The sequence below is a fragment of the Petromyzon marinus genome, chromosome 4 (assembly GCF_048934315.1).
Source record: "Petromyzon marinus isolate PM22_M1 ecotype Great Lakes invasive population chromosome 4, UKy_Petmar_22M1.pri1.0, whole genome shotgun sequence".
Taxonomy (NCBI): Eukaryota; Metazoa; Chordata; class Hyperoartia; order Petromyzontiformes; family Petromyzontidae; genus Petromyzon; species Petromyzon marinus.
In genome coordinates, this window is record NC_133670.1 from 16,835,403 (window position 1) to 16,848,692 (window position 13,290).

The 13,290-nt window shown below is 43.0% G+C and overlaps 1 protein-coding gene and 1 long non-coding RNA gene across 8 annotated transcripts in view; one reads left to right on the forward strand and one right to left on the reverse strand.

Moving 5' to 3' along the window:
- Positions 1 to 13,290, forward strand: part of LOC116938590 (uncharacterized) — a 143,265-nt gene that overhangs the window by 43,061 nt on the left and 86,914 nt on the right. The window lies entirely within an intron of this gene.
- The window catches only part of LOC116938586 (thrombospondin type-1 domain-containing protein 7A-like), a 246,240-nt gene that overhangs the window by 33,781 nt on the left and 199,169 nt on the right, over positions 1 to 13,290 (reverse strand). For all 7 annotated transcript variants that reach the window (XM_076058793.1, XM_076058798.1, XM_076058807.1 and 4 more), the window contains one exon: positions 12,130 to 12,245. In XM_076058793.1, the coding sequence (XP_075914908.1) occupies positions 12,130 to 12,245 (116 nt within the window). The remainder of the gene's footprint in view (positions 1 to 12,129; positions 12,246 to 13,290) is intronic.

Sequence of the window (13,290 nt, forward strand, 5' to 3'; positions counted from 1 at the left end):
GGGTAGGAAAGGTGTGGTCCGTGCGCACCTATTAAGGGCAGCACAAGACATGACATAATGTAGCCAGCACTAAACCTGACTGTCTTTCTACCATGGACATAATTAAGCCTAAGCCAACCTAGGGGATGTCAACGACAGGTTCAGATGCAGCTTGTTACAGATGTTATCGATGTCCAGGAATCAAACGCAAGTTGCTGGATTCAAAGTGCAATGCACTCGCCTCTGCACCACTGCTTCCCAGACACACACACACAACAACAATCATCATTCACCCACTAAGTGCTGAAGGCATCAACTTGGCGCCAGTGCCAAGCTTGGGGTACTTAACATACCACGACGATGACCACGCAGAGTGGAGAAGGTTCGCTGACAGGTCAACTGACAGGCTCATATGTTATGGGGTCACAGACTTGAGTAGCTTGCATTTATCAAACCAGGTATTGCCTCGGAATAAGTGCAGGCAGGCCATTGAAAGACAGAAAGCACGGGTATATTTTAAATGTTTTGTCGTATTTAAAAAGGATTAAGGTGATATCATCCTCATGATCATCAGGGCTTCATGTCAACCAGATCTGTGGCCGGCACATGGATGCGGCTATTAGTCACGTGCCTACTTGAGTTTACTAGCAACCATAAGAATATTCGGTGAGAAATGAAGCCCTGATCATTGCCAATTCCTGTGAATGTGGCGGATCAGCCGAAGAGCTGCATGTGGACTAAGGTATTATGCACCTTAAATATGCCATTAATTATCAAATTAAATAATTCCAGCATATTCAATTTGAAGTTTTCTCTGGGCAGTTTTAAAAAAGATTAAAACGCTAGCTGTGTAAGAAAAAAACTCCTCCACTCCTTTAGCAATTGCCGCAACTTATTGCTCATGCAAATTGGTCATAAATACTCATAATGTAGTGTTTGATGGCAACAACTACCCAGGCAGGGGTCTTGCTTTTACAGGGCTAATGGTGAAGCTTCAACTCGTTATAAAAAGCTCTGAATAAAAATTGTAGCAGCACTTTAAACTACCATGTATAATTTTTGATTTAAATCTTTCGTGACTGCAGTGATTCATATTCTTGGTTCTTTCTGTAAAGTTACATTGAAGGGAAACAATAAAATAATACAAATATATATAAAAAATAACATTCTCACGACGTTTCGACTGCAACACAAGCAGTCATCATCAGGTGTGAAAACCAACGGCAAGAACATTAGAAAGAAGTGGCGGTTTGTTTTTATTTATTTTTAAACGTTAGCACCACGGATAGCGATTTGACAGTTTGTTTAAATGGACGAGTCCATCTATGTTCGGAAAAGAGTAGGGGGGAGACGAAAAATTAATGTATGCTGTCTGAAAGCCACCGTAAGCGTGAACAATCAATTAAGACCTGAAATGATTGTTCACGCTTACGGTGGCTTTCAGACAGCATATATTAATTTTTCGTCTCCCCCCTCCTCTTTTCTGAACATAGATGGACTCGTCCTTCTAAATAAACTGTCAAATCGCTGCCCGTGGTGCTAACGTTTTTAAAAAAATAAACACAAACACCGTTTATAAATAAATAAATACAAACCGCCACTTCTTTCAAATGTTCTTGCCGTTGGTTTTCACAACTGATGATGACTGCTTGTGTTGCAGTCGAAACGTCGTGAGAATTTTAATGTTTTATATATATTTTATTATTTTATTGTTTCCCTTCAACGTGACTTTACCGAAAGAACCAAGAATATGAACCATGTATAATGTGGGAAAGTCAACTGATATAGGCACTAACATACAATAAACAACAAAGATCCCCCTGCAGATTTCGATTTAAAGCTTTCGTGACTGCAATGATTCATCTTCTTTGGTTCTTTCGGTAAAGTCACGTAGAATGAGAATAAAATAATAAATTGATTAAATAAAATAACATAACACAATGAGAATATTATTGTGTTATGTTATTTTATTTTATCAATTTATTATTTTATTCTCATTCTACGTGACTTTACCGAAAGAACCAAAGAAGATCCTCCTGCAGGTGACAGACTGTTGGGAAAAGTGTTGTTAGTGAGCACATATGAAGGCTTGTATAGCACACGAGGGGGTGGTGTGGCCTGCTCCATGCCTGGCCACCTTTGTCTCCCCAGTGCTGATGGCTTACACACTGCATCAGGTACTCATTGAAGGATGAGTCGACGTAGGAGTGGCCCAAGACTGTTTCAAATAATTGCCACCAATGATAATGATGGCCAGGAATCAAAGCCAGGTACTAAAGTGTGCTACTGCTATGCTCACATAAATGATCTCACAAGTACATGTACAGTATACGAACACGTGCAAGCACGGACGCATGTGTAGTCACATAGAATGGGTGACTAGGGCGCGTAGCGCTGGTTACTGATAGAGAGCGGGATTGTGGGTATAGTAGCCCGATCTACCAGCAGGGCAGGTGAAATGTGCCATTAGAGTGCGTAGCGCCGGTTGCTGGCAGAGAGGGGGATCTGAGGACACAGCAGCCGGTCTGCCAGCAAGGCACGTGATAGGCCGGGGTGAGGGATGTGGGGTAAAGGTGACAGAGGAGACACGTGGGGCAGGGCCCAGAACCTTCTGGTAGGTTGCAGAATGGGGCGTGGCCAAGGATGGAGCCAGGCCACGCTGGGAATGATAAAAGGGAGGCCTCGACGCTGGGTCAGGGCTGTCGTTTGGAATGGAACCCGTCGTCTATGCAAGTCTCTGTCCCCCTCTCACCTCCTCGGCATTGTAGGTCAGGCAGTGTGCCGGCTGTCTTGACCCGATTGTAGTTATCCCCTGTACTGTGGAAGTATAGAATAAACGTGTGTGCCTCCTACTATGTGTCTCTGAAGTGACTACTACACATGTACACCACATATACCAACACACATACACACGACAGCGCACACGCAACAAAATACATCAGCACAGTGTGCAATTCTTTGCGGTAAATCTGTAGACATTGAAAAAAATGTGTTTCTCCATAGCATTTATCCATTCCACGAGTAGGGTTATCTAATAGTTCACAAAACATATTAAATTATATTTGCAGGAGCAACCACAGTGGCTGCAAGTCAATTCTTTGCTGAGCACAATATTGGAGCTATTTAAAAATATATATTGCTATGGATCTAGAGATATCGTCGGTTTTTTGGCAAGATTCTATTTATTATCAGAAAAGATTTTTGCAAAATGTTTTAGGATGATGATGATGATGGATATGAAGATGATGAAGATGGTTTTTGGATATACAAAGCTTTTTCTCATCATATTCACTGTAGAACGACCGGTGCGTAGTGCAGTCGTTTTGAAATAATATAATATACAATGTGGTACATTGTAAGTGCATTTCCATTAACATAATAACTTAGTTATGTCGGCGCTTTTGCGTGGATAGACTGGTTAACCAGTAAAGAGACAGGTGAACTTTGTTTATGAGCAGACAAGAGCCCATCGAGGCCAGAATTAGATTTTTTATAAGGGCCTTTTTGGTTTCAGATTAATGGAATATCCAAAATAGAGCACCGTGTGCCCTGTTGCTGAACACAATGGTTATTTGTTGATTTTTGTTTAAATTTTCAATCAAATGGACTAGTATGTGTTCAAAATAATGTTTTTGTGAAGTTGTAAACATTTACAAATTAAATGTCTGTGGATTATATAACTTAGGAGAATGAGAAAATGCAGTAAGTTAAATGCATTGCTTAATAAGAGCAAATTGGTTCGTTGATATGAAAGTGTAAAGTTGAATACACAGCATTCAGGGAACAATCCCCATGGTCTGCATCAACCAGTGCCACACAAAACAAATCCAATAATGAAAAAAAGCTACGACTTAAATAAACACCTCGATAGATTTTGTTTCCACCCTGACAAAACATACATTTAATTATTACATAACCAAGGGATGGCCCAGTTGAGACACAACAGCCGTGATTTACATCTGGCTGGTATTTTCTGACAACCTCCAGGATGAGCAGCCGCCCTCCATTGCCATGGTTACAGCTCTTTGCTAGTAGCTACTAATATTCTTGGCTGCTAATACAATTCAGATGCGCGTCAGGGGCCTATGGCTCTTTTTTTTATTACAAAGTACTGTAAACGGTTAGGGCACCACATCTTGGAGGTCACGTGTCTACTGCACAGCAGCAGCGGTGGAATCTTGCAGGCGGGAGGGAGCGTTGGCAAGCACTGGTGTGGCATTAACGACTTGGGCCACGATCTTGAGAAAAAGACACACAAATGTGCTAAAGGCATTACGCCCTCCTGCCTGCAAAGCAATTCAACTGCAGTATGAGCCGTACATACTCAGGCCTTTTAGAGTTGGATCCGCGTAAAGTTTTATTCTGCACACTTGATATTTTCGTGTTTGATCCGTCACGCGGAATTGGTGGAGACACATTCCACTGAAACCTATCAGCCAATCAGTGTCCTGGGGGTACTGAGAAAACGCGGACCAAGCTGACCAGTCGGGCTCCACGCGTTACTGGCAACTTCTCACAATTGTGACTCCGGCCCTAAACCATGTCCACCTATGGTCATTCTGGAAATTTATCCTGCCTAGTGGTGGAATGCTTCTATTTTTGTACCGAAGTGGCCATTCAAGAATTGAAAGTTGCAAAATGTGACTGCTTTTAAACAGAAGTGGCTGTCATTACAACACTTTTTAGTAGAATGACGGCTTATATAGCTACACGAATAAGTCTCTATGCATTAAAAGACATTATGGGCTGTTGTGCGACATTAAAACTGCCCCAGCGAAAGCATTTTAAAATAAAGGTTACTGATGTTCGTCTCGAAGACCCACGTTGTCTACTGACTAAAACGTATTTACATGTGTAAGGACAAACGGAAGTTTGTAAATGTATCAAAGTAAGTTTGGTGCATGTCAAATATTGTGGGCATGCAATATAATACACTGCTGTATATAGCAAAGTGCAAAACCAGTATTAGTAATCCAAAACATTAAGTGTTCTGGTGAGAAACATCCATAGTGGCGATGCTCTTAACAAAATGTTGTTGGCGCAGGTTGACTCTGCTGTGATGCCATGTGCCATCCATGCCACGCACTACTTGATGTGTAACGGATAGGCAATGACTTTGCTTAATATATGTGTAATGACAGGGTGACACCTGTCGGCCTGTAGGGGTAATTACGGTTATGGCTGCATTACATAATGCCTTATTATAAGGGAGCATATCTGAGGTAAAGGTGAAGGTCAGTCGAGAAGCTCTGGGAAGCAGCCTGAAGGGCATAGCCAGAGGTTGGGGTTGGCCACGCCGGGCAGATATAAGGGGGACCGAACCAGAGGTGTGGGGCTATTCTGCGGGTCCTGGGTACTGGCTGCATCGGTGCTCGTCGTCATCGCTTCATCTTCGACCACGTGGCTGTTCTTCTGCAATACCATCTCCATCACCACCGCTACACTAGTCGAATAGCTGGCGTAGTGTATGACGGAGTTGGGCTGCGTGTTAGGTTCGCCTACGTGTAGCTGCTCTTAATAAATAAGAACCCTTCTACTCGACGTGTATCGGAAGTTGCTCACTACACGTGCATTCCATGCCAAGCGTCGAAACAAAGACAATTTCCATAAAATGTCATGCGCACAATCCTTATCAGCTATGGATAATACACTGTTGCATGAAACCTTCCCATGTCGAATTTTTTTCCCAAGATCATCCCCATCTGTAATCAATCTTACTCCTCTCTTGCAGATACCATAGTAATTGCATTACAGTCACTGGCAATTCTATTCAACATCACATTAGGGGAATTTAGAATTTCAGCCTGCTAAGGAATTTCACCTACTCCAAAAGGCTGCGTGTACTTTTTCTCAAGCGGTTAACTAGCCTCTAAATTGTAATCGTCAACTCAAGTCACCCCGACCTGCAATGCACAATATATAGCCACCTTGATATCCTCAAGGCAGAAAAATATCTGAACATCCGCGGCTTTGCCGTCACACTTGGCAAGCTCCAGCAGATGGATTTTTAACCTGCTCTCCTCCCCATCTCCACTCCACACCCGCCCACGTTGCCCTATTTCCAGGACTGTTTTTCGCCCCTCATTAACCACATATATGAGACTGTAGATCAATCCAGCCCACACCGCGACAATGCAGAAGCACATCGCAGGCCCACCTGGAGATGGGCACATTCGCCGTCATGCGCTGCCGAGTCCACAAGATTGGTTTTAAACTATTATTGCGTTTTTCATCAGTTGCACTGCCATTTAAACCTGCTTTCATACTGTAACCTTTCCTGTTCTTGCACTTAGCATCAATGCGCAGCTGAAAAGAGCTTTTTTTTTTCATTTACTTTGGGGCTCTAGGCTACAACTCCTATCCCCAGCATCGCCATCTGACCGAATGGTCTGTAGACAAAGGCAGGCTCCATTCACGCAGAATGGCAGTGACTACAGCAGTGCCAAAACTCTTCGTGCGTTACCCATATATGATTGATTGTGTGCCTCAGTTCGTTCTAACACGCAATTAATTATGCTTTGTATGGAAGCCTCAGTGGTGTGCCGTACAACAGCGTATTTCACCCAGACTGCATGCATTATGCTGTTATGATGGCAAATGTCAGACAAGTCCATTTCATACAATTCAGTCGGCTTACCCTTTTATACAATGCAAAATAAACTAGTTACATCACTTATTGTAGGTTCACATGGGATGTTGTGACCGCAATTGGATGTGAGTTATGAAAGTGTGTTGAGACACTCAGTGACAGAGCTGTTTTATTTACCACAGACACTTGTAGCCTACAGAGTATTAGCTGCCTCGTATCCATTGTACCTAATAATATATTTTTTTCCCTAAAGTTTGTGGCTTAAAAAACTCAAGTTAACACCATATTTTTATGACTTTTCTGAGCTCAAAAGTTTTTGACAGACGCCGTGTGCACACTTGCATCTCCCCCTGCTCAATGGATCATGAATAAATGAAAACGTGATTCATTTTTTTATGATGAAATGCAATGTAACTACACTGCAGTGTGTCATATTGAATTGCCATGTCTTTACAGTAGCTTGCACATTTATTCTCAGGCAAGTGACAATGCTATGTTTGTCACAAACGTCTGCTGAGGACATAAACAAGCCGGCTATTTTGTTATGGGATTTCACCATACAAAGAATATCATCATCAGCCATGATCTATCCACTGGTTGGAGGAAGACCTCCTCCCCATGCCATCACCATCCCTCACGGTGCAGCGATGCCACAAAATCATCTAACTACTACACATGAGCGAATTGGATCACTATACGTATCTCTAGAGCAGTTGTAGTTTCGGCCAGGCCCACTTGGTTTTCTTAAGCCAACAGCATGCCCTTTATTTGCATCTGTTCCCTGATGCACGTGTTTCATTTTCTATGCCTCAGTGTCATTCCTAGCAAACAACTCCCCTATGTTTCTTTGCATACTTTTCAGATTTTTTTGTCATTCAATTTCCTTTGTCATTGTCCATGTTTTAGATCCACACATCATAGCAGGCAATATGCATAATTTAGTCAACCTTTTTTAACCACATTTGGTACGCTGCTTTGAAAAGCATTCCAACCTGCTCTTGCTTGCCTTTTTTTTCGACATTTTGATCCTATCTTCCGTCAATCACTGTCCTCGGTAGACCGATGCTGACGTTTTTTTTCGGTTGTGTCCCTCTGACAAATGTCTCCAATTGTTTGCAGACTTTATTGCATGGAATTTTTTTTTCTCACATTTATCTTGAGACCAACCTTGCAGTCATCATTATTACATTTTCACAAAAATGCGGCTATTATAATAACTACGGCATCAGTAAATCTAAGATGGTCAATACTTTATCTATCTATTTTTATTCTTATATTACTCCCAGCGAATTTTAAGAGTATATTTTCCCATGTTGCTATGAATGGCCTTGATGAGACACTATCCTTGCTTAATTCCTCTCCAACTTCTATTTTTCCCTTCTTAAATCAGTCTCAGTGTAGTTCCACCCTTATAAATGGTTCTTATATACAACATGGTTCTTATACAATAGTGATTATTTCATCACATAAAGAGGTGATAACTGTTTAATAATTTAGCTTTACTAGGGATTTCAATTTGTGTTTTGCTTAGAATCAACCGAAATTCTCCGACCACCTGAACTAAATTTTCGATGTCAGCCGTCTTGTTTTTGCCAGTAATTAGCTATGATCTCACTTTGGCAATATTGAAGTATAAATGAAATCACACAGGCCTGCAATACGTTTGCTGTGTTGAATTTGCTGAGGACAGAGACAAATCTAACAATGTGGAATTTGTCCGTGAGAATCAGGTCAATAAAAACATTAATTCATCCATATGGGCTTCGCCATACCAACTTTATAGACTTATTTTTTAAAAAGGTGTTCATTGTCTTCATGTCCCTCCCCACGAGCTGCAAACAAATTATAGATATTTATCTTCTCTCATTCCTCACTCCAATGCCACATTTACAAATCATCCTCCCGCCCTGCAATATTTTAAACTAACTACCTTTGCATTCAAGGCACCCCTTATATAATGTCACATTGTTTTACCCTCATTTATACGTTTTACAAAGAATCGTGTGCACGAAAACACGGAAATGTAAATGCAAATGACCGCACGGAATACACACATTAGGCAAACATGTCAATTGCAGATGCATAGCATACTAATATATATTTTATTTTCTTAACTAAAAATAACTTTTTTAAATAGTATTTCTAGGCAATCTTCCACAAAAATTATATAAACATGTCATTGGGATTGGTAAGCTCTGTGCTATTCGGGGTTTCGTAATTTTTCGTGAAAGCATGCAAGGTATCTTCGGGTGGACAGAGGGTCACATTTCACTGACATCATTGTTGTGCAGTCGAACCACGCGGAGACGGGATTTCTTTAAGGGTTGTTGCCGTTGTATTAACACTGCTACGTTCAGTACTCTAAGCTCACACCAGAGGTAGGTGCTCTCTATCTGGGTCCTTACCCCGGACCCCAAACACTATTTGATCCTAGCCTCTCTCTATCAGCCGATCCTTACTGAATACTCGTGAGCCCTACTCTCGGCTATCCCCTTGGCTCTCCCACTCGTCTGCACGGGACGGGGGTTCAACCAACACCGCCCGGCTACGAGGAGGGAGAGACCTCTCCAGCCGATCCGTGCCCTGGCTCCCCACAACGACCTCGCCTTCGTCGCGGGGTCCCCCTTAAGTACCCCTTTGGTGGCTCCTCCCCCTAGCTCGGACCCGCCTTTGTTCCCAAAGGTACCCCCTTACAGCACCCGTGACATGACGTCATTCTCCGCTGTCAACTCGCTCGCACCTCCCTCTGTTTGCCCCCTCGTGGTTGCTCACACTACTCCTCTACATAATGATAAGTAGACTATTATCTAATTTAATGAAGATATTTACCATCTGTATCAGTGAATCCTGGGGATGGCTCATCATCACCAGCTATGACTAATCCACTGCTGGATGAAGAACTCCTCAAGCCCTCGCCAACCCTCATGACCCAGCGACGCAGCAATACACCTCGTGCCTACACAAGTGCTAATTTCTTTGCTCCATCTCCCTGTAAGTCATAAAGGCCATCCACCAATTTTCCTTTCACGACGGGTCCCTCTCCTTGGTTGGCACTGTCACCATTCTTGGCCGTCAGTCAGCATTATTCTAGCGACGTGTCCCGCACAAACCCTTAAGAGTTTGAATGATGTCTTTAACCTGCCTGTATCCTCTAACCCACATGTGCCACTTTCGGACGTTCATCATTGTCGATAAAACAAACTATTCAGGTGGATCATTCTCCACTTCTCTCTCGCATAGGCATTTCAAAGAATTTCAAATTATCACAATTCAATTGTAATCATAGCCTCCTTCAACACAGTGCTGCATTTAAAATTACCAGATAAACAAGGGCACATGAGAGAGTATAGGCCATCCACAGACTGCCATTCGCTGCTCGAGTGGCTTTGCACACTGACCATAATTGCATGATCATCTTAATTAGAACCGATGAGACCATCATCTATCTCCGCAAGCGTTGGTTATTTACATTTATTTTTAATCACAAGCTCAGACTCTGCAGACCAAATATGCTTCTGTGGACACATGTGACAGGGCCCTCATGGTTAATTTTGTACCATAAATCAATGCAGTAGCTCAAAGAGAAAATGCTTTGGCAGGTAGGCTCTTGCATACAATTGGGACCTTTAATTAATGCAGAGCCCCTGTGCAGCGTAGCAAAGCAAGGGAGACGTATTATCCCAGCATGCAGCAAGCCCAGTGTCAGAACAGACAACACAATGTGTACATTGGTAAAATCCTGTTGGTCATTTTGTATCTAAGAAAAAAGCATCGTGTTAACATTCTTTGTCTGTCAGCGAAACAAAACTCTGATGTGATGGACGATGAACAGAACCAGTGCATTGTGACCAAATCACCTGGAAAGCGCCCACATCTTATCAGATCACAGAAGATAAATAAGGTTGATCCTGGATAGTGCTTGGATGGATAACCACCATGCGTGCAGGTGTGTTTTATATACAGGGTTTTTCGAAAATATGGACCCGATTTGAAATCGCTATATCTCTGCAACCACGAACCGCCCATGAATGAAACTCTTACCACTTGAAAGGGCGGGGCACAGAGTTTCAAATGATTACCGCTAGATGCCTCTCCCAGCGCACAAACAGCCCCTAGCCTCAGCCATTCGCAAGACAACACTGCCTCAACGATGGATAGGTCGCACGGTGCCCCAAGACTTGGCGCTACACTCTTGGTCCCCAAGATCCCCAGACATCATCACCACACCCTGTGACTTTTTCTCGTGGGGATACGTCAAAGACCCGTGGTGTTTTTGTGCCACCATTAGCGACTAATCTGGATGACCTCAAAAACAGAATCACGGCAGCGGTGACTTCAGTGGAAGAAGACACTTTGAGAGGCGTTTGGGACGAATTCAACTATCGTCTTAATCTTGTTCGTACAGCAGGTAGAGGGCACATAAAGCATTTATAAAATGGTTAGTAAAACTTGATAACTCATTAAACCGTTTGTAACTTTTTGTGTAATTGTAACATGTTGCCATCGTGAAATATACTGTTTTGAAATTGGGTCTTTGTCAAACACCCTGTATATAGCCTGCATTTGTACAATTGGTGGCAGCAGAGGGAAGTGCAAAAATATTTATTTGTGTTATTATATGTATTTGCTTCCTCAGGCCTGACATCACAAATCCACACTGACCGACGTGGTGAAGTATGGTCAAATAGCCTCCACACGACCTGCACAGCAAGAGGCTGCTGCGTTGGCAGTGGTGCACAAGCACATTTAACAACAACAACAAACAACAAACTCAACATATTCGTCTAAAACATTTAGGCCTTAAAATATATATAACAGGTGAGACTTCGGGCAATGCCCTTCTTCATAGCACATTAAGAAGGGCTGTTGCCCTAAACCTCATCGAATAAAATTTTTCGGCCAATGAGATTGCACAAAGAGAGCTGTATGTGTACACAATAATAATGCACTTTTCTAAAGGACCCTTTAAAAATCGTTCTCAGGGCGCTGTGCATGGAAAGGCGGAAATAGTTTAACATTAACCGAGGAAAGAAGAGGTGAGAAAGAGGTTCGAAAGTAGCTAAATCGAGAAATCCATTTTAAACAGATACGTTTTTAGTCGAGATTTGAACATTTTGTAAAGTGTCTCGGAAGTCCCCTGACCTCGAAGGGCAACGAGTTCCAGAGTTCAGGTGCCGAAATTGCAAAGGCGTAGCCGAGACCATGGGGACAGCGAGCATCATGTACCATTCACATGCGCGCAGCACTTAATATGCTTTTAAATGGACGAGCGGGTTGGGAGAACCGATCTGCTGACTGCTCCGATTGGAGAGAGGCTGCTGTGGATACTCGAGTTGCTTGCGCAAGGCGGGGAAGGGGTTAGTAAGAAAGTGGGCCAGTGGTGCCCGTTAAACGCCCCGTGTTAAATTAACTTGCGCTGCTTTTATTGCGGCTTACGTTGCATTTCCTCGGAAAGAAGCACCCCCCCCCTCCAACACCTCCGCTCAGTGCCAATTGCCCTTCGAGCCAAAGGGGATGGGGCTGGAGGGGGGGACCTCTCGTGAAAATCCAAGACAACTCGCCTCTTGGCAGTAGTCCAGGTCCACCGACTTGCCGTCACTCCGCGCGCAGTCCAGCATGCGGGTTACGACTCCCACGCCGCACACCGCCTTCTCGCTCAGTTGGCACGTGCTCCACTCTGCAGACACGGTGAGCCACGAGCACGTCTTAGGCTCGGGGGGGGGGGGCAACAAGCCAATTACCAACGCGCGAATGTTACAGCTTGCGACGATACAAGGTCGCGGCCAATTCTTTCGAACCAAAAGGCTGTCGGTGACAAGCGGCGTGGCGGTTTGAAAGATGGGCACGCTTAAATTATAATAATAATTAGTTAACCTCGTCCCCCACCTTTGTCCACCACCCAGCAGCATAATGGGTGCGCCATAACACCACTGTTAGTAAATAAACTGAACACTCATCAACAACACTGCCTTATAAGAAAGAAAAACAATTGGTGATGTTTTGCACAATGGCCTTTCTTCATAACACATAAACAGAGAGCCCAGAGAGGTAAGACTTAATAAGAGTTGGAGACTGCACTTAACACCATGGGGCCTGATGAGAATTACATTTGAATTTTTTTCTGATGACCTGTTTTTAAATGGGTATATGAATATTTGCCTAATAGTAGTTTTTTAGTACAAAATAATGAATCGTTCATAAGTATACATGAATAAACTAACTTGTATGAACATTTTTATTTGAAAATCTTACTGACTGTGGGAGGGTTTGTTCTAGATAGTAGATTGGCAGGTTCCAAGTGGTGGGGTAAAGTGTGGGTAATTCCACCTTTTCAAAGACATTAGGGCAGTGTGAAAGAGGTCGCTCAACGTCCCAGTTAAAGAGTGGCTCTCTGGACCTCCTCGAGTGGAGACCCTTCCGCTAGCAGTCGCGTGAGCAAGAAATTGAAACTGCAGGGCTCTGAACATCATCAAGCAGGAATGCAGCTACCGGGTGAATGCTATCGAATTGACATGTGAACGGTAAAAAAAACACAAATGCAAGTCAAAAGATACCACTGTGTTACAAACAGCGCGGGATAAATATAAAGAAAAGTGTACATTTAAAAATGATTAGCTTGTGTAGTCTCAAGTCATTATTATATGGCCTTGCGTATCCCACAATGCAGCTATGCGATCCATTTCCCACTTGCAATTGTTTCGTGCACAAGTGGTTACGTTAGA